This window comes from Pogoniulus pusillus, chromosome 27, assembly GCF_015220805.1.
Source record: "Pogoniulus pusillus isolate bPogPus1 chromosome 27, bPogPus1.pri, whole genome shotgun sequence".
Taxonomy (NCBI): domain Eukaryota; kingdom Metazoa; phylum Chordata; class Aves; order Piciformes; family Lybiidae; genus Pogoniulus; species Pogoniulus pusillus.
In genome coordinates this window covers 2,386,848-2,410,692 of record NC_087290.1, presented here as the reverse complement: position 1 = coordinate 2,410,692, position 23,845 = coordinate 2,386,848, and the positions used below count along the sequence as shown (strand labels likewise).

The window sequence follows — 23,845 nt, the reverse complement described above, 5'->3', positions numbered from 1 at the left end:
TGTTCTGGCTGCACACCGAGTCAGCAAGTGTGCAGATGACACCAAGCTGGGGGCAGATGTGGCTGGGTTGGAGGGCAGAAGGGCTCTGCAGCAGGACCTTGATCCCCTGGACAGATGGGCAGAGTCCAAGGGGATGGAGTTCAATAGCTCCAAGTGCTGGTGCTGCACTTTGGCCACAGCAACCCCATGCAGAGATACAGGCTGGGGTCAGAGTGGCTGAGAGCAGCCAGACAGAGAGGGATCTGGGGGTGCTGATTGATACCCACCTGAACATGAGCCAGCAGTGTGCCCAGGTGGCCAAAAGAGCCAGTGGCATCCTGGCCTGCATCAGGAATGGTGTGGCCAGCAGGAGCAGGGAGGTCATTCTGCCCCTGGACTCTGCACTGGTTAGACCACACCTTGAGTGCTGTGTTCAGTTCTGGGCCCCCCAGTTTAGGAGGGACATTGAGATGCTTGAGCGTGTCCAGAGAAGGGCAACGAGGCTGGGGAGAGGCCTTGAGCACAGCCCTACGAGGAGAGGCTGAGGGAGCTGGGATTGGTTAGCCTGGAGAAGAGGAGGCTCAGGGCAGACCTTATTGCTGTCTGCAACTACCTGAGGGGAGGTTGTGGCCAGGAGGAGGTTGCTCTCTTCTCTCAGGTGGCCAGCACCAGAAGGAGAGGACACAGCCTCAGGCTGTGCCAGGGGAGATTTAGGCTGGAGGTGAGGAGAAAGTTCTTCCCTGAGAGAGTCATTGGGCACTGGAATGGGCTGCCCGGGGAGGTGGTGGAGTCGCCGTCCCTGGAGCTGTTCAAGGCAGGACTGGACGTGGCACTTGGTGCCATGGTCTGGCCTTGAGCTCTGTGCTAAAGGGTTGGACTTGATGATCTGTGAGGTCTCTTCCAACCTTGGTGATACTGTGATACTGTGATGCTGTGATACTGTGGTAGCCGCTGTTCCTCTCCGGTGTCCTGTTCCTCAGGGTGTGCCAGGGGCTGGAGGGAGCATTTCTCCAGCCTGTGCTGATGGTGCTGTGCTGTTCTGTTTTCCTCCCCAGCAATCTGCAGAGCGCTGTGTCAGCACCCTGCTGGACCTCATCCAGACCAAGGTCAACTACGTGGTGCAGGAGGCCATCGTCGTCATCAGAGACATCTTCCGCAAGTACCCCAACAAGTAGGTGGAAGCTGCTGGAGGTTCCTGGAAGCCTCTGTGTGCCCTCACCAGGGCAGAGCACTCTACACCCTCCCAGCACAGCTTGCAAAGCTTGGGAGCAGAGTTGGCTGCTGCTGTGAAGAGCAGCATCCAGGCTGACAGTTCCTGTATGGCCAGGGCTAGATTCGATGGTCCTGCTCTGGCAGGGGGTTGGACTGAAGGATCCAGCCAGACCTGGGCACAGAGCTGGGCAGACAGAGGAACCAACTGAGGTTCAACAAGGACAAGTGCAAAGTCCTGCACCTGGGCAGCAACAGTAAACTGCAGCAGTCCAGGCTGGGAGGTGACTGCTGGAGAGCAGCCCCAAGGAGAGGGCCCTGGGAGTGCTGGGGGAGAGCATCTCTGGCACAGCAATGTGCCCTGGGGGACAAGAGGGCTGCAGGTCCCTGTCTCTGCTGTGTTGGGGGTAGCAGGGCTGCAGGTCCCTGTCTCTGCTGTGTTGGGGGTAGCAGGGCTGCAGGTCCCTGTCTCTGTTGTGTTGGGGGTAGCAGGGCTGCAGGTCCCTGTCTCTGCTGTGTTGGGGATGTAGCAGAGCTGCAGGTCCCTGTCTCTGCTGTGTTGGGGGTAGCAGGGCTGCAGGTCCCTGTCTCTGCTGTGTTGGGGGTGTACCAGAGCTGCAGGTCCCTGTCTCTGCTGTGTTGGGGGTAGCAGGGCTGCAGGTCCCTGTCTCTGCTGTGTTGGGGGTGTAGCAGAGCTGCAGGTCCCTGTCTCTGCTGTGTTGGGGGTAGCAGGGCTGCAGGTCCCTGTCTCTGCTGTGTTGGGGGTAGCAGAGCTGCAGGTCCCTGTCTCTGCTGTGTTGGGGGTAGCAGGGCTGCAGGTCCCTGTCTCTGCTGTGTTGGGGGTGTAGCAGAGCTGCAGGTCCCTGTCTCTGTTGTGTTGGGGGTGTAGCAGAGCTGCAGGTCCCTGTCTCTGTTGTGTTGGGGGTGTAGCAGAGCTGCAGGTCCCTGTCTCTGTTGTTTTGGGGGTGTACCAGAGCTGCAGGTCCCTGTCTCTGATGTGTTGGGGATCCCAGAGCTGCAGGTCCCTGTCTCAGTTGTGTTGGGGGTAGCAGAGCTGCAGGTCCCTGTCTCTGCTGTGTTGGGGGTCCCAGAGCTACAGGTCCCTGTCTCTGCTGTGTTAGGGGTAGCAGAGCTGGACACAGTGCTCCAGATGAGGTCTCCAATGATTAATGAAACTACAGAACATTTGTGGACTCTCAGATCTTGGTGCTCAGCTTGGACAGAGAAAAAGCCTGGGAATCTCTTCTGTAGTTGAGGGGAAATGCTGCTTGTTGAGCTCCCAGGCACAGAATGGTTGGGGGTGGAAAGGGCCTCAAAGGATCATCCAGTCCAGCCCCCTGCCAGAGCAGGGCACCCAGGGCAGGGCACCCAGGAACACATCCAGGGGAGGTTTGAAAGTCTCCAGAGCAGGAGACTCCACAGCCTCTCTGGGCAGCCTGCTCCAGGCCTCCAGCACCCTCACGTTGGCAGATTTTCCCCTCCTCTTCCCCTGGCACCTCCTCTGCTCCAGCTGGCACCCAGTGCCCCTTGTGCTGCCCTTGGCCAGCCCTGAGCAGAGCCTGGCTGCATCCTGCCCACACTGTCCTGCACAGCTTCAGCACAGCACTGAGGGCAGCCCTCAGGCTGCTCTGCTGCCAGCTGCCATCCCCAGCTGCCTCAGCCTGGCCTCACAGGAGATGTTCGCTGCCTGCAGCAGCTTGGGGGCTCTGGGCTGGGCTCTGTCCAGCAGTTCCCTGAGCTCCTTCTTGAGCTGAGTGGCCCAAAACTGGCCACAATATTCCAGATGTGGCCACCCCAGGGCAGAGGAGGAGGAGAACCTCTCTCAACCTCCATACCACAGCCCTTCTGATACCCCCCCAGGATGCCACTGGCCCTCTTGGCAGAGTCAAAACCCAGGACATTGTAACTCAGCCTTGGGCTGTCCGCACAGCAGTGTGGGCAGAGCTGGAGTGGCACCAAGGTGCCCTCAGGCTGCTAAGCCACCTGTGCTGTGCCCGAGCAGGTATGAAAGCATCATTGCCACCCTCTGTGAGAACCTGGACTCCCTGGATGAGCCTGATGCCAGGGCTGCCATGATCTGGATCGTGGGGGAGTACGCCGAGAGGATCGACAACGCCGACGAGCTGCTGGAGAGCTTCTTGGAGGGCTTCCACGATGAGAGCACCCAGGTACAGCTGCCTTGGGCATCTCTGCTGCTTTGAGCCTGATTGGAAGATGTGAATGAGAGAAATGAGGTCATAGGGTTGTGAAAAGAGAAAATAAAGAGAGAATCATAGAATGGTTTCAGTTGGAAGCGACCTCAAAGCTCAGCCAGTTCCAGTCCCCTGCAGGGACACCTCCCACTAGAACAGGTTGCTCAAGGCTTTATCCAGCCTGCTCCTGAACACCTCCAGGGAGGTTGTGGAGCACAGGATCACCCAATGTGATCAAAGATCACATTGGGTGATCCTGTGCTCCACAACCTCCCTGGGAAACCTGTGCCAGTGTCTCACCACCCTCAACCTGTGTCAGTCTCTCACCGCCCTCACTGCAAACAACTTCTTCCTAACATCCACTTTCAATCTCCCCTCTGCCACTTCAAACCCATCCCTCCTCATCCTGTCATGACAAGGCCTTGTCAGTAGTCCCTGCCCAGCCTTCCTGTAGCCCACTTCAGATCCTGGGATGCCACTGTAAGGTCTCCTCCAAGCCTTCTCTTCTCCAGGCTGCAGAGCCCCAACTCTTGTAGCTGTAGCATTCCTTGGTTTGCTGAGAGAGATTAAAAGCTGAAATGTAAACAGTGTTGTTCTGACTCTGGCCAGGGACATTCCCCTGTTCATTTCTCCCTTGATCTGATCTTGTCTCTCCTCTCATCCTGACTAACAACATAAAATCTGTTGACTCAGCACTGCTCAGGCCACCCCTGGAGGGCTGTGTCCAGTTCTGGGCTCCTCCATTGCAGAGAGCTGTTGAGGTGCTGGAAGGTGTTTGGAGAAGGGCAGCAAGGCTGGGGAGGGGCCTGGAGCACAGCCCTGTGAGGAGAGGCTGAGGGAGCTGGGGGGGTGCAGCCTGCAGCAGAGGAGGCTCAGGGCAGAGCTCATTGCTGTCTGCAGCTGCCTGCAGGGAGGCTGTAGCCAGGTGGGGTTGGGCTCTGCTGCCAGGCAGCCAGGGACAGAAGGGGACACAGCCTGGAGCTGTGCCAGGGCAGGTCTAGGCTGGATGTTGTTAGGAAGTTGTTGGCAGAGAGACTGATTGGCACTGGAATGGGCTGCCCAGGGAGGTGGTGGAGTGGCCATCCCTGGAGGTGTTGCAGCCAAGCCTGGCTGGGGCACTGAGTGCCATGGTCTGGTGGGTTGGTTGGGGCTGGGTGCTAGGTTGGGCTGAGCTTGGAGCTCTCTTCCAGCCTGCCTGATTGTATGATTCTCTTGGTTTAGGTAGGTGTTAGGTAGATGTTTAATAGATTACTAATTAGCTGCTTAATAGGTTTTTAATAGTTTTAATACTCCCCTTCTTCAAGGGGAGCAGCCCTACCATGACCCAGCCATACAGAAGAGCAGTGAGGAGCTGCATGCGAGAATAACTAAACAAAACCTAATAAATAGAAGGAATAAAAGTGAATAAATGAGAAGAATAACTGAAGAAAAGTGAGGAAGTGATAACTCAGTCTGAGTGCAGTGAGCAGGGCTGGGGCTGTGGAAGTGTTTTTGCAAGAGGCCAGGCTCTGATCCTGGCTGCAGTGAGTGGCACTGGAGGGAGCAGTGTGAGGCTGTCACAGAGCACAGGGCTTGGGCTGTGTGTCAGTGAGGGATGTGAAGGGGAGGGAGAGGTTGCTAAAGCACAGATGAATTTTCTGCTCTCTGTTGCATCCTTTCCTTTAGGTGCAGCTCACCCTCCTGACTGCCATAGTGAAGCTGTTCCTGAAGAAGCCTTCTGAGACACAGGAGCTGGTACAGCAGGTCCTCAGCCTGGCCACACAGGTAAGCCAAGGGAAGCAGAGCCCTGCAGGTGCTGTGCTGGCCTGCTGGCTGGTGGCTCCCATCTGCCAGGCCACTCAGCTCTGCAGTAGATGGATTCAAGCATGTTCTCCCCTCCCAGAGAGTCTGTGGTTAAGAGCTGCTCTGTGCCTGTTGCCAAGCCATCTGGCAGCTGCTCTCTCCTCAGGTCTTGATTCATCCAAATTCTTTTCCCTGCTCCTCCACTGAATGAGAAGTTAGGGAGGACAGGGTAGAGTTATGGAGAAACCAAAATGCTTTCTCCTCGAAGGCAGCTTGCAGGGAAAACATCTGGAGCTATGGCAGGGGTTTGGAACTAGATGACCTTTGAGGTCTCTTCCAACCTAAACCGTTCAGAAGGCAAGGACCTGGCAAAGGCTCTGATCTGTGAGCAGCAGAGCTAAAAGAGCGCAGTGGAGAAGAGAAAGCTGAGGTTTGGTTGATGTTGCTTTGTGCTTAGATGCTGTCAACCACTGCAGCAGCTTTGCTGGGGGCTGCAGCAGTGGCTGGGATCCTGCATTCATTATGCATGAGGTGCTGAGCTAGGAGCTCAGATCGCTGCAGGTGGGGCTGGGGGGGAGCTGGCAGACAGAAGTGCTGTAGTTTTGGAGGACAGAAGTAGAGATGTCCTGGTAGCAGGCACGGGCAGGACCTCAGCTGATCCTCCTCTGCTCCCTGGCTGGACTGACTGAGGTCAGTGTGTGGTGGTGTGGTCCAAAAGGAGCAGCTCCTCTCCAGATCTGCTGTGTCAAGTGCTGGAACAGTCTCCCAGCTGTTCTGAATGGCTGGGAGCAGAACCTGGAGCCACTCAGCTGCTGGCCTTTTGGTCTTCTGTGCTGCAAGAGACCATGGCTGTGGACTTACTGGTGCTTAAAGCAATGAACCTCTCCCTTTGGGGGTGTTGCATTGGTCAGTGGTGAGAAATCTGTGCCCTGCTCTTCTGGCTCTCATGGGATCAGAGGCTCACAGGATGTTAGGGGTTGGAAGGGACCCAAAGAGATCATCCAGTCCAACCCCCCTGCCAGAGCAGGACAATCCTATCTAACACAAATCACAGAGGAACACATCCAGACAGGCTGGAAAGGCTCCACAGAAGGAGACTCCACAACCTCTCTGGGCAGCCTGTGCCAGGGCTCTGGGACCCTTCCAGGCAAGAAGTTCCCCCTTGTGTTGAGGCAGAACCTCTTTTGCTGCAGCTTCCACCCATTGCTGCTTGTCCTATCCCAGGGAGCAGTGAGCAGAGCCTGTCCCCCTGCTCCTGGCAGCCCTCAGATACTTATAAACATTGATCAAATCTCCTCTCAGTCTTCTCTTCTCCAGACTAAGCAGCCCCAGAGCCCTCATCCTCTCCTCATCAGCCATGCCCTCCAGTCCCCTCATCATCCTCCTGGCCCTCTGCTGGACCCTCTCCAGCAGATCCCTGTCCCTCTGCAACTGGGGAGCCCCAAACTGAACACAGTATTGAAGATGAGGTCTCAGCAGGGCAGAGGGGCAGGAGAACCTCCCTTGATCTGCTGCACACACTCCTCCTAATACACCCCAGGATCCCCTTGGCCTTCTTGGCCACAAGGGCACATTGCTGTGCCATGGGGAACTTGTTAGCCACCAGCAACCCCAGGTCCCTCTCCTTGGGGCTGCTCTCCAGCAGAAACCTGCTGTGAGCAGGTTCTCAGCTCCCCTTTCAGGAGGGGTGTGGCAGGACGAGCTGGAGCAGAAGAAAGGTGCCAAGTGTGAAACCTGACTGTGCTGAGTCAGCAAACACTGCAGGGCACCCTAGGACTGTAGCAGACATCTGTTTCTTCCCTGTTTGTCACAAATGTTGGCTCAGTCTGGCTTGTGGTGCAGATGAATAAGTTGGTGTGGGATAACTGCCTGTGAAATGCTGCAGAGCCTCTGCCTCAGGGTCCCATCCCCAGCTGGAGGCTGGAAGTGGCATTCCATGGGTGGTTCTTTCCCCACCTTAGGTGTTGTGGCACTTTGGGGGTCTCCTAGGCTCTGTCTGCAGGTGCAACTGCCACAGGAGCCAGCTGCATTCAGCCACCACTGGTGAAAACAGCAAAGCAGGAGCTGGGGATGTGGGGGGCAGAGCTGTGTGGCAGAGAACAAGGCTCCTGGCCAGCCCCAGCCCTGATGGGTGGCACAGAGCCCCTGCATCTCCACTGCTGTGATCTGTCTGGCACCGGTGGGCAGTTCATTGGTGTGCACCTAAATGCTGCTTGTTGAGTTCACAGAATGGTAGGGGTTGGAAAGGGCCTCAAAGGATCATCCAGTCCAACCCCCTGCCAGAGCAGGATCGCCCAGGGCAGGGCACATAGGAACATATTGGGGCAGGCTTTGGAAGTCTCCAGAGAAGGAGACTCCACAGCCTCTCTGGGCAGCCTGCTCCAGGCCTCCAGCACCCTCACCTTGGCAAAGTTTCCCCTCCTGTTCCCCTGGCACCTCCTCTGCTCCACCCTGCCCCCAGTGCCCTTTGTGCTGCCCTTGGCCACCCCTGAGCAGAGCTCTGGCAGCTTCCTGCCCACACTGCCCTGCCCAGCTTTAGCACAGCACTGAGGGCAGCCCTTAGACTGCTCTGCTGCCAGCTCCTGCCTGGCATGGGTGGGCAGTTCACTGGTATGCACTGAGGTGTGTGTGCAGCCCCTGGGGAACAGGGAACTGGGAGAAAGGAGGAAAGGGAAGATCTGAGCCTCCTTTTCCAGTAGATTTTCTGTAGCTTCAAGTCTGTTTATTTAGCTGTGGGAAGAAACAATTAGTCTTGAATCTGGACGTGCCTGCAGGTGGGTGGCAGCATGTGGGCTTTCATGGATGCCCTTGCAGAAGCCCTGTCTGATATTGAGCTGCCTGCTGCAGGCAGGAGCACAGAGGCTCACAGGGATTGTTAAGGGCAAAGCATGCAAAGAGCTCACGGCTCCAGCATCAAACTGACAAACAGCACTGCAAAGAAACCTCAGTGCCCGACCCAGACGTTGTATCTGGGCACCTAGGAGCAGAATGAGCTCAGCCTCACTGCAAAGAGGAGAGGTTCAGCTGCGTGCCTGAGGACGTATGGAGGCAGATGGCAAGAGGCAGGGGTACAGCAGGTCAGCAGCAGCATGAATGAGATCACAGAAGAGGAAAAGAAGTGCCAAGGAGGAAGGCTAATGAGGTGCAGGATGTGTTGCCATCGTTTTACAGGGGGGGATAAAAACCCTCTGAAAGGTTTTCCTGCTCTGCTGCCCTGGGGGTGAAAGGTCCCAGCTCTCCTTTCTGTGAGCAGTTCAACCAGGCTGCACTAGAGCACAAAAGCACAGCACCTCCCTCCCCTGGAACATGAGCTGCAAACCACTGCCACTGCCTTCACTGCTCCGGACAGAGCTGCTGGCAAAGGAGAGCAACGATTAGCACTTAAGGCAGAGGCAGAAGTGTCTGCAGCAGAACGAGGGGATTGGTGACAGCTGGAGAACTGATGAAGTGTCCTTACTGCTGTCATTAGCATCTCTCCAAACTTCATTAGGTAGCTAAGCAGCAGGGGAAATTGGAGCTCTTTGGGTATGGAGAGTGTGGCTTGTTAGGATGTGGCCTGCAGCTCTGCTGCATCTTCTTGTGCAGCAGTGCCCATACAGGAAAGCTGCTCGGTGGAAAAGGACCTGTGGGTGTCAAGCAGGGTGGGAGAGAGCTCCAAGCAGGTGGAAGAGAGCTCCAAGCTGATCCTGGCCAACCTACCACCCAGCCCCAACCAACCAGACCATGGCACTAAGTGCCCCAGCCAGGCTTGGCTTCAACACCTCCAGCCACACAGACTCCACCACCTCCCTGGGCAGCCCATTCCAATGCCAATCACTCTCTCTGCCAGCAACTTCCTCCTAACATCCAGCCCAGACCTGCCCTGGCACAGCTCCAGGCTCTGTCCCCTTCTTCTGTTGCTGGCTGCCTGGCAGTAGAGTTCAACACCTCCTGGCTACAGCCTCCCTGCAGGCAGCTGCAGACAGCAATGAGCTCTGCCCTGAGCCTCCTCTGCTGCAGGCTGCACCCCCCCAGCTCCCTCAGCCTCTCCTCACAGGGCTGTGCTCCAGGCCCCTCCCCAGCCTTGCTGCCCCTCTCCAAACACCTTCCAGCACCTCAGCAGCTCTCTGCAATGGAGGAGCCCAGAACTGGACACAGCACTCCAGGGGCAGCCTGAGCAGTGCTGAGCACAGGGGCACAAGAACCTCCCTTGTCCTGCTGCCCACACTGCTCCTGAGACAGCCCAGGATGCCATTGGCTCTGCTGCCCACCTGGGCACTGCTGCCTCCTCTGCAGCTCCTCTCTCCCAGCACCCCCAGCTCCCTCTCTGCCTGGCTGCTCTCAGCCACTCTGGCCCCAGCCTCTAGTGCTGCTTGGGGTTGTTGTGGCCAAAGTGCAGAACCCTGCACTTGGCCTTGTTCAGTCTCATCCCCTTGGCCTCTGCCCACCCATGCAGCCTGTCCTTCAGGATCAAACCTTCAGGCCTCAGTCAGCAGTGGGACACTGAGAAAGGCAGAGCTGGGCAACATCTGAAGGGTGCTCAGCAGAGCACTCTGCATCCTGGTGGAGTGCTCTGGCCCCTTGGGGACTCAAACAAGAGTGGTGATGCTCACTGGCACTCCAGGCTTGTCTGATGCTCATAAAGAGGCTCCATTCTTCTGCTCTTCTCTCTACCATTAACAAACAGTAACAGTAAAACCTGCTTCACTCAGTGTTGCTGGGATGTTGTTCTGCTTCTGACCCCTTGCTCTGTCTCAGGATTCTGACAACCCAGACCTGCGGGACCGAGGCTACATCTACTGGCGCCTGCTCTCCACGGACCCAGTGACTGCCAAAGAGGTGGTGCTGTCAGAGAAGCCTCTCATCTCTGAGGAGACAGACTTGATTGAGCCAACCTTGCTGGATGAGCTCATCTGCCACATTGGCTCTTTGGCTTCTGTCTACCACAAACCGCCCAACGCCTTCGTGGAGGGCAGCCATGGCATCCACCGCAAGCATCTGCCCATCCACCATGGCAGGTAAGCTGGAGGCAGCCCCAGTGGGCATTGGGCAGGGCTGGTTGGTTTGCTTCTGTCCAGCCAAACAGTCCCAAAAGCTGCAGAGGTTCATAGATGGGCAGAATGGGTTGGGTTGGGTTGGATTGGGAGGGACCTTGAAGATCTCTTAGTTCCAACTCCGTTCCCCTGCCATGGGCAAGGACAGCTCCCACTAGCTCAGGTGGCTCAAGGTCTCATCCATCTGGCTTGGAACACCTCCAGGGAGGAGGACATCCACAACCAGGTTGCTCAAGGCTTCATCCAACCTGGTCTGGAACACCTCCAGGGAGGAAGACATCCACAGCCAGGTTGCTCAAGGCTTCGTCCACAACCAGGTTGCTCCAGACTTCATCCAACCTGGCCTGGAGCACCTCCAGGGAGGAAGACATACACAACCAGGTTGTTCCAGGCCTCATCCAACTTGGCCCTGAAGATCTCTAGGGAGGAGGACATCCATAAGGTCGTGGATGTCCTCCTCCCTGGAGATGTTCAGCACTAGGTTAGACAGGAGAAACTGCATTGAGGCCTCATCCAACCTGGCACTGAACACCACAGTCTCCCTGGGCAACCTGTGCCAGCTTCTCTCCACCCTCATTCTCAAGAAGCTCTTCCTCCTCTCCAGTCTCTTATCTCCCTTCTCCCAGCTCAAAGCCACTATTCCTTGTCCTGGCATTCCCAGCCCTTGTCAGAAGTCCCTCCCCAGCTCTCCTGGAGCCCCTTCAGGCACTGAAAGGCTGCTCTGCCTTGTAGAACTCTCTAGCAGGGTTTTTAATTGCTTGTGTAGGGGCAGGTCATTCAAGAGGCCATTTGCTGTAAGTTTTAATCCTGGCTGTGTATTTTCTGAGTTCCTGGGTCAGAGGGCAGAAGCAGCATCAAAATTTCTCATGTGAGGAGAAGCTGTGCTGGTTTTGAGCAGACACTGGCTCTGATCCCTCTTGACATGAGAGTCTGAATGAAAAAGCAGCAGCTTTGGGTAGCTGGTGTAAGGGCAGGCCTCCAGCTGTGGTAGGAAGCAGCATCATGGTTTGGACAGATTCACTCTGTGCTGGATCAAGAACTGGCTGGATGGCAGAGCCCAGAGACTGGTGCTGAATGGTGCCACATGCAGTTGGCAGCTGGCACTGGTGGTGTTCCCCAAGGATCAGTGCTGGGCACAGTCCTGTTCAATATCTTTATTGATGATCTGGAGCAGGGCATTGAGTCCAGCATCAGTAAGTTTGCAGATGACACCAAGCTAGGAGCAGCTGTGGAGCTGTTGGAGGGTAGGAGAGCCCTGCAGAGGGACCTGGCCAGGCTGCATGGGTGGGCAGAGGCCAATGGGATGAGATTGAAGAAGGCCAAGGGCAGGGTTCTGCACTTTGGCCACAACAACCCCAAGCAGCACTGCAGGCTGGGGCCAGAGTGGCTGAGAGCAGCCAGGCAGAGAGGGAGCTGGGGGTGCTGGCAGAGAGGAGCTGCAGAGGAGGCAGCAGTGCCCAGGTGGGCAGCAGAGCCAATGGCATCCTGGGCTGTCTCAGGAGCAGTGTGGGCAGCAGGACAAGGGAGGTTCTTGTGCCCCTGTGCTCAGCACTGCTCAGGCCACCCCTGGAGTGCTGTGTCCAGTTCTGGGCTGGTCAATTGCAGAGAGCTGTTGAGGTGCTGGAAGGTGTTTGGAGAAGGGCAGCAAGGCTGGGGAGGGGCCTGGAGCAGAGCCCTGTGAGGAGAGGCTGAGGGAGCTGGGGGGGTGCAGCCTGCAGCAGAGGAGGCTCAGGGCAGAGCTCATTGCTGTCTGCAGCTGCCTGCAGGGAGGCTGTAGCCAGGTGGGGTTGGGCTCTGCTGCCAGGCAGCCAGCAGCAGAACAAGGGGACACAGTCTCAAGTTGTGCCAGGGCAGGTTCAGGCTGGATGTGAGGAGGAAGTTGCTGGCAGAGAGAGTGATTGGCATTGGAATGGGCTGCCCAGGGAGGTGGTGGAGTCTGTGTGGCTGGAGGTGTTGAAGCCAAGCCTGGCTGGGGCACTTAGTGCCATGGTCTGGTTGGTTGGGGCTGGGTGCTAGGTTGGGCTGGCTGAACTTGGAGCTCTCTTCCAACCTGCCTGGTTCTGTGATCTTTGGGGAGGATTCACTCCTTGGTTTCTGTAAGAGCCTTTGCCTCAGCAGCTTTGGGTAGCTGGTGTAAGGGCAGGCCTCCAGCTGTGGAAAGAAGCAGCATCTTTGGGGATTCACTGCTTGCTTTCTGTAAGGGCTTTTGCTGCAGCAACTGCACAGCTTTCCAGAGCTCACCTGGGTAGGATAATCACAGAGTGCTAGGGGTTGGAAGTGACCTTGAAAGATCATCCAGTCTAAGCCCCCTGCCAGGCCAGGGTGTCCCAGGGCAGGTCATGCAGGAACACATCCAGGTGGGGTTTGAAAGTCTCCACACAAGGAGACTCCACAACCTCTCTGGGCAGCCTGCTCCAGGCCTCCAGCACCCTCACACTAACAGTTTCCCCTCCTGTTGCCCTGTCACCTCTTCAGCTCCAGCTGGCACCCAGTGCCCCTTGTCAAGAATCACAGAATCAAGCAGGTTGGAAGAGAGCTCCAAACTCAGCCAGCCCAACCTAGCACCCAGCCCCAACCAACCAGACCACGGCACTAAGTGCCCCAGCCAGGCTTGGCTTCAACACCTCCAGCCACACAGACTCCACCACCTCCCTGGGCAGCCCATTCCAGTGCCAATCACTCTCTCTGCCAGGAACTGCCTCCTTGCATCCAGCCTAGACCTGCCCTGGCACAGCTCCAGGCTGTGTCCCCTTCTTCTGTTGCTGGCTGCCTGGCAGCAGAGCCCAACCCCACCTGGCTACAGCCTCCCTCTAGGTGGTTGTAGCCAGCAGTGAGCTCTGCCCTGAGCCTGTCATTGAGCATCCCTGAGCCTGGCTCCATCTTCCCAACACAGTTTCCTGGAAGAGGCAGGCACAGGGAGACTTTGCTGCTGGAATGTGAAGTGGTAAAGCTGCCACTTGGTGCCAAGGATGCCTAAGGACTGTCAAAGCCATCTCAGCCCCACCACTGGAAAGCTACTGGGCTAGATTGGTAGTGGCTCTGTCCCTTGAGGGCTGAGGGGAAGTTCTTCACCCTGAGAGTGGTGAGAGGCTGGAATGGGTTGCCCAGGGAAGTGGTTGAGGCCCCATGGCTGGAGGTGTTTGAGGCCAGGCTGGCTGAGGCTGTGTGCAGCCTGCTCTAGGGCAGGGTGTCCCTGGGCATGGCAGGGGGATTGGCACTGGTTGCTCCTTGTGCTCCCTTCCAGCCCTGACTGATTCTATGATTCTATGATTCTTTTGCTTGTTTCCTGGAGCCTTGATGCTTCCCTGTGATCATGGTCCTGGAAGTGGGTTGGATCTGCAGGAGCAGGTTGGGGCAGGATGGTGGTCGTGGTGGGGCCCTGAAGCCTGTTGCTGTGGCTCAGGTGAGCAGTGCCAGGTGCACTGATGGCACTCAGTACAAGTTCGAGGCAGCCTTACAGCAGGGGGCAGGGCAGCCAGGCTTGCCTCTTCCTTGCATCCCCAAAGTGACATTTCCAGGGCTGGTTTTTGCAGTTACTCTGCTAAATCAGTGTGCACTGCTGCTCCCCTTCTATTTTCTGCCACCACTTCTCTGCTATTCTTAGCAGCTGAAGCTATTTCTGTCGTGCCTTGCTTTGGGAAGCAGAGTTGTTTTCTCCCTGCCTGTGAAATCAAGGCTGGCTGCACTGACCCAGCACCAGTGAGCTGCCAGGGCTGAGGAGCAGAGGCTGCACAGCAGCTGGCATCTCAGGGGGTTTTAGTCAGCTCCAGGAGCCTGAGCTCTGTGTGTATGGCTGGGCTCTCATAGCAGGTGCTCAGCCACTCTGCTGACCTCCTGTCCCGACCTTAGCAGGGCTGGCAGTGCCCTGCTGGTGTTTGCCTCCACACCATGGAGTCACAGAATCACAGAATCAAGCAGGTTGGAAGAGAGCTCCAAGCTCAGCCAGCCCAACCTAGCACCCAGCCCTGCCCAACCAACCAGACCATGGCACTCAGTGCCCCAGCCAGGCTTGGCTTCAACACCTCCAGCCACACAGACTCCACCACCTCCCTGGGCAGCCCATTCCAGTGCCAATCACTCTCTCTGACAACAACTTCCTCCTAACATCCAGCCTGAACCTGCCCTGGCACAGCTCCAGGCTCTGTCCCCTTCTGCTGCTGGCTGCCTGGCAGCAGAGCCCAACCCCACCTGGCTACAGCCTCCCTGCAGGCAGCTGCAGGCAGCAATGAGCTCTGCCCTGAGCCTCCTCTGCTGCAGGCTGCACCCCCCCAGCTCCCTCAGCCTCTCCTCACAGGGCTGTGCTCCAGGCCCCTCCCCAGCCTTGCTGCCCTTCTCCAAACACCTTCCAGCACCTCAACAGCTCAGAACTGGCCACAACACAGCAGATGTGGTCCCACTGGGGCAGAGCAGAGGGGCAGGAGAACCTTTCTTCAGCTGCTGGCCACACACCTCTTGTTGCACCCCAGGAGATGGTTTGTCTTCTTGGCCACCCCATGGATCATTTCTTGTCCACCAAGACTCTAAGTTTTGCCCTTCCCTGATTCCTGGTTGGGTTTTGGGGTGGCTGCAGTTAGCCAGACCTCAAAGGGCTGCTTTATCTGCACCAGCAGAGGGATGAGTCAGTGCTGCAGAGGTGTGGTGGTGAGGGATGGCAGCCTGGGAGCAATCCAGGTGTGTGCAGCAGGGCTGGTGGGGTTGCCTCTGCTCACACACACTGTGCTTCTCGGGCTGGGGGGGAGTGAGTGAGTGCCTCCCCACTTGCCCTTCAGAGATGTTCCAGCTGGCTCTTCAGCATGCTCAGAAGTCCCCTTGCTGGAAGCAGAAGTGACAAGTGACCTGAGTGCCATTAGGGGTCTGAAGCCTTCCATGAAAAGCTTTCAAGCCCTCTTCTTCCTGCCTGGCAGCTAATTCGTTCTGCAGCTCTTATGCTGGGTCTGAAGTTGGGAGCAGCTTTTGCTCTGCTGCTGAGGCTTTCCCCTCAGGGGCTGAAGACCTGCCTTAAAGGAAGTTGTAGGCAGGCAGGGATCAGCCTTCTCTCCCAGGCAACTTCACAGTATCACAGCATCCCAGTATCACCAAGGTTGGCAGAGACCTCACAGATCATCAAGTCCAACCCTTTACCACACAGCTCAAGGCCAGACCATGGCACCAAGTGCCACGTCCAGTCCTGCCTTGAACAGCTCCAGGGACGGCGACTCCACCACCTCCCCGGGCAGCCCATTCCAGTGCCCAATGACTCTCTCAGGGAAGAACTTTCTCCTCACCTCCAGCCTAAATCTCCCCTGGCACAGCCTGAGGCTGTGTCCTCTCCTTCTGGTGCTGGCCACCTGAGAGAAGAGAGCAACCTCCTCCTGGCCACAACCTCCCCTCAGGTAGCTGCAGACAGCAATAAGGTCTGCCCTGAGCCTCCTCTTCTCCAGGCTAACCAATCCCAGCTCCCTCAGCCTCTCCTCGTAGGGCTGTGCTCAAGGCCTCTCCCCAGCCTCGTTGCCCTTCTCTGGACATGCTCAAGCATCTCAATGTCCCTCCTAAACTGGGGGGCCCAGAACTGAACACAGCACTCAAGGTGTGGTCTAACCAGTGCAGAGTACTTGTGCCAGAACAAGAGGGCATGGCCTGAAGCTGCACCGAAGGAGGTTCAGGTTGGCTATTAGGAAGCACTTCCTGATGGAAAGGTGATTAGGCACTGGAATGGACTGCCCAGGGAGGTGGTGGAGTCAGTCACCCCTAGTGCCAGCTGCCAGCTGGATGTGGCACCATTCACCACCACTCTCTGGGCCTGGCCCTCCAGCCAGTTCTTAAGCCATACCAGAGTGAATAACTCTTCAGGGCTGTAGTCCCCGCAGTGCCCATGGCTCGCTGCTCGAGGTGGGCAGGTCTCAGCTTCCTGCACCCAGAGCCACGGGCAGCACGTGGCAGGTGCTGCAGCACTTGCCCTGACACACTGCCTTGTCCATGGCAGTGGCCACATCAGCTGCCAGGGGATGCTTTTAACTGGCTGCTGCCCATGAGCCACCCCTTGCTATGTTTCCTCACGCTGGGAGTCTGAAGCTGGAGACCAAAGGTGACTCAGGTTCCTCTCTTCTGCTTTTCCTTCCTCCCACCCTAGCACTGATGCAGGCGACAGCCCCGTGGGCACCACAGCCACCACGAACCTGGAGCAGACTCAGGTCATCCCCTTGCAGGGTGACCTTTTGGGTGACCTTCTCAACCTGGATCTGGGACCCCCAGTGAATGTTCCCCAAGTGCCCTTCGTGCAGATGGGTGCTGTGGACCTCCTGGGAGGAGGGCTGGACAGCTTGGTAAGTGGCATCCTCTTTAGCTTCAAGCTGCTGCCAGATAATTGGAGCTGTGCTTGCATCTGCAAAGCCTTCGTTGTGCTTGTGCTGCTTGGGTCACTGAGCTCCCAGTGCTGAGGCCTGGAACTCCAGGAGGCTTTCACCAGAGCCATTGTCCCAGCTTCCAGCAGGCTTTCCCTGCTGCCACAGAGCAAATGCTGCTGCATGCTGCAGAAGCCCCGTGCCTGGGGGATGTGTTTGTTCTCTGCTTTCTCTGTCTGTGGAAGGTAACCAAAGAGTTGTCTGAAAGATGTGAAATGTTCCACTGCTTTGTGGTGGATTCAGGCTCCCTTTCAAGAGGGAATCGTTCACCTGGTCCCCAGCCCTGCTGAATTTCAGTGCAAAGCTCTGAGGGCTGTGAGCTGTAGCCCAGTGTCAGCCTCTCTGTGTGTTCTCCAGGGTCTCATGGTTTAATCAGTGACGTTTGAATTGCAGTTAGATCAAGAGGGAAGGGTTTTGTGAAGTCCTCCCCCAGGCACAGCTTCTCAAGAGGAGGTGTTGTGGTCCCAAGGGGATCAGGCTCCTCAGTAAGAGTGATCCCACATTGCTTCTGCTCTGGGGTGGGAGCTGCAATGAGAGAATCGCTCAGGAAGGAGGAGCCCAGGGCTGTGGAGAGCAGCTTGGAGCTGCAGTCTTACTCTGGTGGCACAGGGAGGTGGTGCATGGAATGCTCAGCATGGGAGTTGTGCTCCAGCCCATGGGAGGAGCACGGCTACCTCCCAGCCTGGTGACATGTCTGCAGGGCAGAGAGGCAGTCTGAGTGCATTTGCAGCCTGGAACCTGGGTACAGCTGCTCCAGTGAACACAGCTGGCTGCTCCCCAGGCACACAGTGGCTTCCTCTTGCTCTGCTTGGAGGTCTGGTGTGCAGGGAGCTGGGTTGATAGCTGGCTGAATGTGAGCCAGCAGTGTGTGCAGGTGGCCAAGAAGGCCAGTGGCATCCTGGCTTGGATTAGAAACACAGTGGCCAGCAGGGGCAGGGAGGGGATCATCTCCCTGTGCTCAGCAGTGGGGAGCCCACACCTCAAGCACTGGGGTCAGTTCTGGGCTCCTCAGAACATTGAGGAGCAGGTCCAGAGAAGGGCAAGGAAGCTGGTGCATGGTCTGGAGAACAGGGCTGGGGAGGAGCAGCTGAGAGAGCTGGGGGTGTGCAGCCTGCAGAAGAGGAGGCTGAGGGCAGAGCTCATTGCTGCCTGCAGCTCCCTGGAGGGGAGGCTGGGGCGAGGAGGGGGCAGCCTCTGCTCCCTGGTGACAAGAGACAGGACCAGAGGAAATGTAATGGCTCCAAGCTGCACCAGGGGAGGTTCAGACTGGATGTTAGGAAATATTTCTTCACTGAAAGCTTTGTCAGACATTGAAGAGGCTGCCCAGGGCAGTGCTGGAGTCATTGCTCCCATTAAGCTGGGCAAGGAGCTGACACTTAGGGCTGTGCTTCAGTGGTGACCCTGCAGTGCTGGTCCAAGGTTGGACTGGGTGAGCTTGAAGGTCTCTGATATTCTGTGAGCCTGTGACTACATCTGCCTGGCTTGGGTGTGCTCTCAGGGCTGAGTCAAGCTCTGAATAACAGCAGTGGGAGGCAGCTGGCTGAACCCCAGTGCAGCAAATCCTGCTTTGCAGAGATGGAGTTTTTAAGCTGTCACTGTCTTATTAAAGCAGACATTAAACACAGCAGCTCCTGAGCTAATGAACTGCAGCCAGCCTGACCCCTGATGGCATTTGCCTTCAGGGAGAGCAGCCTGCCTTAGCCTCTCTGCCTCCTGAACAGCACTCTGCTAGTTTAGCAGGGAGGCTCTTTTCACCCTGCAGGACAGGGATGAGGGAAAGGTTGGAGCTGGAGCTGCTCCCTTGGGAGCCTTGGCCCTGCCTTGCAAGGGTTCTTTGGCTGCCTGAAGGCACTGCAAGCACAGGCTGGCAGCTCAGAGGGGTTAGGAGCTGAGTTCTGCTGGCTGGCTGGCCTGCCTTCAGGCCACTGGGCAGCCCTTGGCTTCTCCTTGGTGTCAGAGCCAAGTAAATGGATGCAGCAGAAGGGCAAAGTCTTGGCTCTGGGAGAAGTTGTCTGGCAGTTGGCATTGGTGAGCCTAGTGCAGTGCCCCACCTTGGCAGGAGAGCTTCAGCTGACATGGCACCAGTGCCCACCAGGGCCCACATCAAGCCCTCAGTTAATCCATGGGGCTGTGATCCAAGGCAGTGACCATGTCCTGGGCAGCAATGCCACAGCTGAGGCCCTGAGTGATGCTGAGCACTCTCTGCTGAGCTGCTCTCTCATCAGCTCTCCTGCCTTCACCTCAGCCCCCCTGTGCTCTTGCAGCAGGCACAGTGTGAGCAATCCCTGTCCTCCTCCAACCAGACAGAGGTGACTTCACTTTGGGCTCCTGTGCTACCAGAAGGTAACCTTGCTTGGCAGTGAGTGCCAAGGCAGCTGCCTTCCTCTCTGTGCTGCTTTGGCCTTTTGAGGGGCTTTATTTTGTTGTCTAAAGAGTCAAAGAGGCCTGGAGCCAAAGGTGGTTGAGCCCTTGCCTTGGGAAGGGTTGAATATGAGGTTCCCCAACATGAACTTGTCCAGAGTACTTCTTCTGAGGCTCCCAGGGATGCTGTTTGCACTGCCTCTTGTGCTGATCCTGTTTTCTGCTCCTCACTAGCAGATCCCTTTTGCTTCTCAGGTGACCTGGGAGCAGTCAGGGGAGCCAGAGGACCTGCAGTGAGTTCTCTGCACTGTGCCTCTCTCAGCATCTCTCAGCCTGAGCAAGGATGCAGGCTGCTGCCAGAGGAGAGCAACCCCAAACGCTGCTTCCCTTTTCCAAGCCACTTCCAAGCCAAACTAAGGCTCTCTGCTGGTTTGGAATGGGCTTGAGTGGGGAGTGGGTGTAGGAAATCATGGTCTGTGGCTGTGAGGGTGAGACTGTGTCAGTCCTGGGAGTGTCTCAAAGGCAGCTGAAGGTCTGGAAGAGGCTGCTGGAGGATCTCAGCCAGTTTGGCACATTGAGCCCCTTGGATACTTGGCATCATAGAATCAAGCAGGTTGGAAGAGAGCTCCAAGCTCAGCCAGCCCAACCTAGCACCCAGCCCCAACCAACCAACCACACCATGGCACTAAGTGCCCCAGCCAGCCTTGGCTTCAACACCTCCAGCCACACAGACTCCACCACCTCCCTGGGCAGCCCATTCCAGTGCCAATCACTCTCTCTGACAACAACTTCCTCCTCACATCCAGCCTAGACCTGCCCTGGCACAGCTCCAGGCTGTGTCCCCTTCTTCTGGTGCTGGCTGCCTGGCAGCAGAGCCCAACCCCACCTGGCTACAGCCTCCCTGCAGGCAGCTGCAGACAGCAATGAGCTCTGCCCTGAGCCTCCTCTGCTGCAGGCTGCACCCCCCCAGCTCCCTCAGCCTCTCCTCACAGGGCTTAGTGCAGCTCTTGCCTGTTTGATAATGTCCCCTTCTTGGAAGAGGGTCTCTGTGTTCAGAGGGATTCAGATTCCCAACAGGACTAACCCAGAAGGCTCAGCAAACTTCCCTGGCAGATGCCATTCTGCATTTCCATTTCTTGAGCACTGAAGTTGCCTTTTTAACCACTTCCAGGCTTCTGAGTAGAAGACTGCAAGGTGTAAAACTGGATACCCACCAAGGTCATGCTGGTGATGTGCACTGCCTGAGATACTCCTCTAGGGATTGGTCCCTGTGGCCTGTGAGGCTCCAGCTGCTGCAGGAGTTCATTTCTGAGTAGCAGCTCTGGTGCTCCCCCCCCAGTGAGTCCTGCCCTTGGTGTGGGAGGTAGCACACACAGGAGTTAGGAGGAGCAGCTGAAGGACCTGGGGTTGTTCACCATGTAGGAAAGGATGCTGAGGGCAGAGCTCACTGCTCTCTACAGCTCCCTGAGAGGGGGCTGGGCCCAGGTAGGGGTTGGGCTCTTCTCTCAAGGAACAAGCAGCAGGACAGGTGGGCTCAGGTTGCACCAGGGGAAGTTTAGTTTGGAGGATGATGAGGGGAGTGGAGTGCATGGCTGATGAGGAGAGGCTGAGGGACCTGGGGCTCCTTAGTCTGGAGAAGAGAAGACTGAGAGGGGATTTGATCAATGTTTATCAGTATCTGAGGGCTGGCAGGAGGTGGGGACAGGCTCTGCTCACTGCTGCCTGGGATAGGACAGGGAGCAGTGGATGGAAGCTGCAGCACAGGAGGCTCCAGCTCAACACAAGGGGGAACTTCTTTCCTGGAAGGGTCCCAGAGCCCTGGCACAGGCTGCCCACTCCAGGTTGTGGAGTCTCCTTCTGTGGAGCCTTTCCAGGCCTGTCTGAATGTGTTCCTGTGTGACCTGAGCTGGATTGTGTGGTCCTGCTCTGGCAGGGGGTTGGACTGGATGATCTCCTTGGGTCCCTTCCAGCCCCTGACATCTTCTTATCCTGTGACATCAGGAATAATTTCTTCCCCTTGAGGGTTGTCCAGTCCTGGCCCAGGCTTCCCAGGGAAGTGTTGGAGTCCCTACCCCTGGAGGGGGATGTGGTGCTGAGTGCCATGGGTTAGTGGTGCCCTGGCAGTGCTGCCTTAGTGCTTGGACTTGATGGTCTTGGGGGTCTCTTCCAACCAAACCAATTCCTTGATTCCATGCACACTGTGCAGGTACAGATGCTGAGCATGTGTCAACAGTTAAAGACCATCAACAAAGGAGAGAAAGAGCCTTTAGGGGAAGCCCTGCTCTGTACAGAGCTCTTCTCCAGGGAGCAGAGCCAGCACTGAGCCTGCTCCAGGCTTTGCCCCTGTCTGCCCCCCCTGGGCAGATCCTGTTGGCTCCCCCTGGGCTGATCCTGTTGGCTCCCCCTGGGCAGATCCTGTTGTCCTCTGCTTTGTTTTCTTTGATGTCCAGTGGTGACCAAGCCTCCTGGTAGGAAGCTGTTTGAGATCTGCAGCTCCTCAGCAGAAGGCACTGACACCACTCACAGGGGACAGGCAAAAACTGCTTGGACAGCAGCTTGCTGAGAGCTGCAGTTTGCTGCTTTGTGCCTTACAAACTGCTTTTTCATGGCTAAACTTGATGCAGTTAGAGGCTGCCTGTTGGTGCAGCACTGTGCAGGATGTCTGTCCCTGCTCTCATCAGCCAGGGTCATCTTCCTTTGGCTCTGATAATCCAGGGGGCTCCCAGCACAGCAGCCTGCAGCTCCCAGGGATGCTAACAGGAGCCAGGGAGGCTGCTCTGAACCCAGGGCAGGGCAGTAAATCCCTGGGAATGGGCAGGCTTGGATTGTCTGTTATGTAAGGATTTTATTTAATACTCCAGCCACTCATCTACAAGAATTGTATTGATTTAAGGTTGGCAGCAGGGCAGGCTGATTTATGTCCTGGACTATAAAGCTGTCTGCTGCAGCTCTAGAGTGTTCTGTAGTGCCTAGGCAGCTCTGGGCTGTTCCAGCTGGAGCTGTGCCCCTCTGTAGTCAGCTTGGATCTAGGGGAGATGACCCCAGGAGTTCCTTCTGCATGGTTCAGGGGTCACAGGCTCACAGGAGGTCAGGGATTGGAAGGGACACAGAGAAATCATCCAGTCCAACCCCCCTGCCAGAGCAGGACCATACAATCCAGCTCAGGTCACACAGCAACACATCCAGACAGGCCTTGAAAGGCTCCAGAGAAGGAGACTCCACAACCTCTCTGGGCAGCCTGTGCCAGGGCTCTGAGACCCTTCAAGCAAAGAAGTTCCCCCTTGTGTTGAGGCAGAACCTCCTGTGCTGCAGCTTCCATCCATTGCTGCTTGTCCTACCCCAGACAGCAGTGAGCAGAGCCTGTCCCCCCCTCCTGACCCCCAGCCCTCAGATATTGATAAACATTGACTAAATCCCTTCTCAGTCTTCTCCAGACTAAGCAGCCCCAGGGCCCTCAGCCTCCTCTCCTCAGGCAGTTCTCCAGTCCCCTCAGCATCCTCACAGCCCTCCCTTGGAGTCCTCCTCCCTCCAGCAGATCCCTGTCCCTCTGCAACTGGGGAGCCCAAAACTGAACACAGTACTCTGCATTCAGTTGTGTCCTGCTAGTATGATTGCTCTGAAGTGTGCCAGAGCTGGGACCTGAGCATCATCACCTCCCCCTCTGCCATGGGGTGTCCTGGGCTCTGGGTGCAGCCTGGGCAGGGCCAGCAGCTGCAGCAGTCCTGTGTGCCCACCTTGTCTGACCAGCTGGGGAGCAGGAGCTGCTGGAGTCACTGCCTGTCTGCCTGCCTTCGATGGAGAGTTCAGAGTCTGACCTTAGTGCACAGCAGCTGCCTTGCCGAGGCTGGTTAGGGACTCACCAACGCCTGGATACAACCCCTGTGCTCCTGAGTTATTTCATCTGCTCCAAGTAGGAAGCCTCAGGTGGTAGTGGCAGCCCCAAAGCCACCCTCAGTCCGTCCCAGCTGTCACATTCTTCTCCTGGCTCTGCAAGTGACCTTCTTGTGGCCTTCTAGGATCTGGAGGAGGCAACAAAAAAGCTGGGGAGGGAGTTTTGAGGGTGTGAGGGAGTGGCAGGAGTGGGGGGAATGGAGCAGAGCTGGAGGTGGGGAGAGTGAGGCTGGAGGTGAGGAGGAAGTTGTTGAGCAGGAGAGTGGTGAGAGGCTGGAATGCGTTGCCCAGGGAGGGGTTGAGGCCCCATGGCTGGAGGTGTTTGAGGCCAGGCTGGCTGAGGCTGTGTGCAGCCTGCTCTAGGGTAGGGTGTCCCTGGGCATGGCAGGGGTTGGAACTGGCTGCTCCTTGTGCTCCCTTCCAACCCTGCCTGATTCTGTGATTCTAAGTGACTTGCTGTCTGTAATCTTATGCCAGTTACTCCATGTACCCTCTCCTGGAGCTGCAGTGTGGCTGTGCTGGGTCAGCCCCAGCACCCCTGTCTGCAGTGATGCTTCCCCAGGCTGTTCCTGCAGCCTCTGGCACGGAGCTGTCTCCTTTCATCTGGGCTCTTCTGGCTAGGGGAGCTGCAAGGGACAGCTGCTTGGGCTGCTGGCAAAGGGCACATGTCTGTGGCTGGAGGAAGGCTGATAGAGCTCTCCTGTTGGGTCACTCTGTCTGGTTTAAGGCTGTCAGAGGACTGTTGGAGCTTTGTGGAGCTGCTGCTCCACCCAGTAGAAGCAGAAAACGGTGAGGACTTAGTGTGCAAGGTAAGGCATCAGTGCTCCTGAAACCCATGGCTGTGGTGCTGGCAGCATGACCTTGTCCTCCACCACCTCTGGCACAGCTCTCCCTGGGCTGGGCAGCTCTTCTGCTCTGCCAGAGCCTGCCTTGGGGCTGTGAAACAGAGACATAAAATAGGCAGCAAACGAGGTACTGAAAATGTCTCTGCATGACCCACGGTGGAGTCTGCTGTGAG

The 23,845-nt window shown here is 56.9% G+C and overlaps 1 protein-coding gene across 4 annotated transcripts in view; it reads left to right on the top strand.

The window, feature by feature from the left end:
- The window catches only part of AP2B1 (adaptor related protein complex 2 subunit beta 1), a 124,510-nt gene that overhangs the window by 51,790 nt on the left and 48,875 nt on the right, over nucleotides 1–23,845 (top strand). For all 4 annotated transcript variants that reach the window (XM_064166774.1, XM_064166773.1, XM_064166772.1 and 1 more), the window contains exons 10-14: nucleotides 1,035–1,150; nucleotides 3,191–3,356; nucleotides 5,046–5,144; nucleotides 9,900–10,159; nucleotides 16,305–16,497. In XM_064166774.1, coding sequence (XP_064022844.1) covers nucleotides 1,035–1,150; nucleotides 3,191–3,356; nucleotides 5,046–5,144; nucleotides 9,900–10,159; nucleotides 16,305–16,497 — 834 coding nt within the window. The remainder of the gene's footprint in view (nucleotides 1–1,034; nucleotides 1,151–3,190; nucleotides 3,357–5,045; nucleotides 5,145–9,899; nucleotides 10,160–16,304; nucleotides 16,498–23,845) is intronic.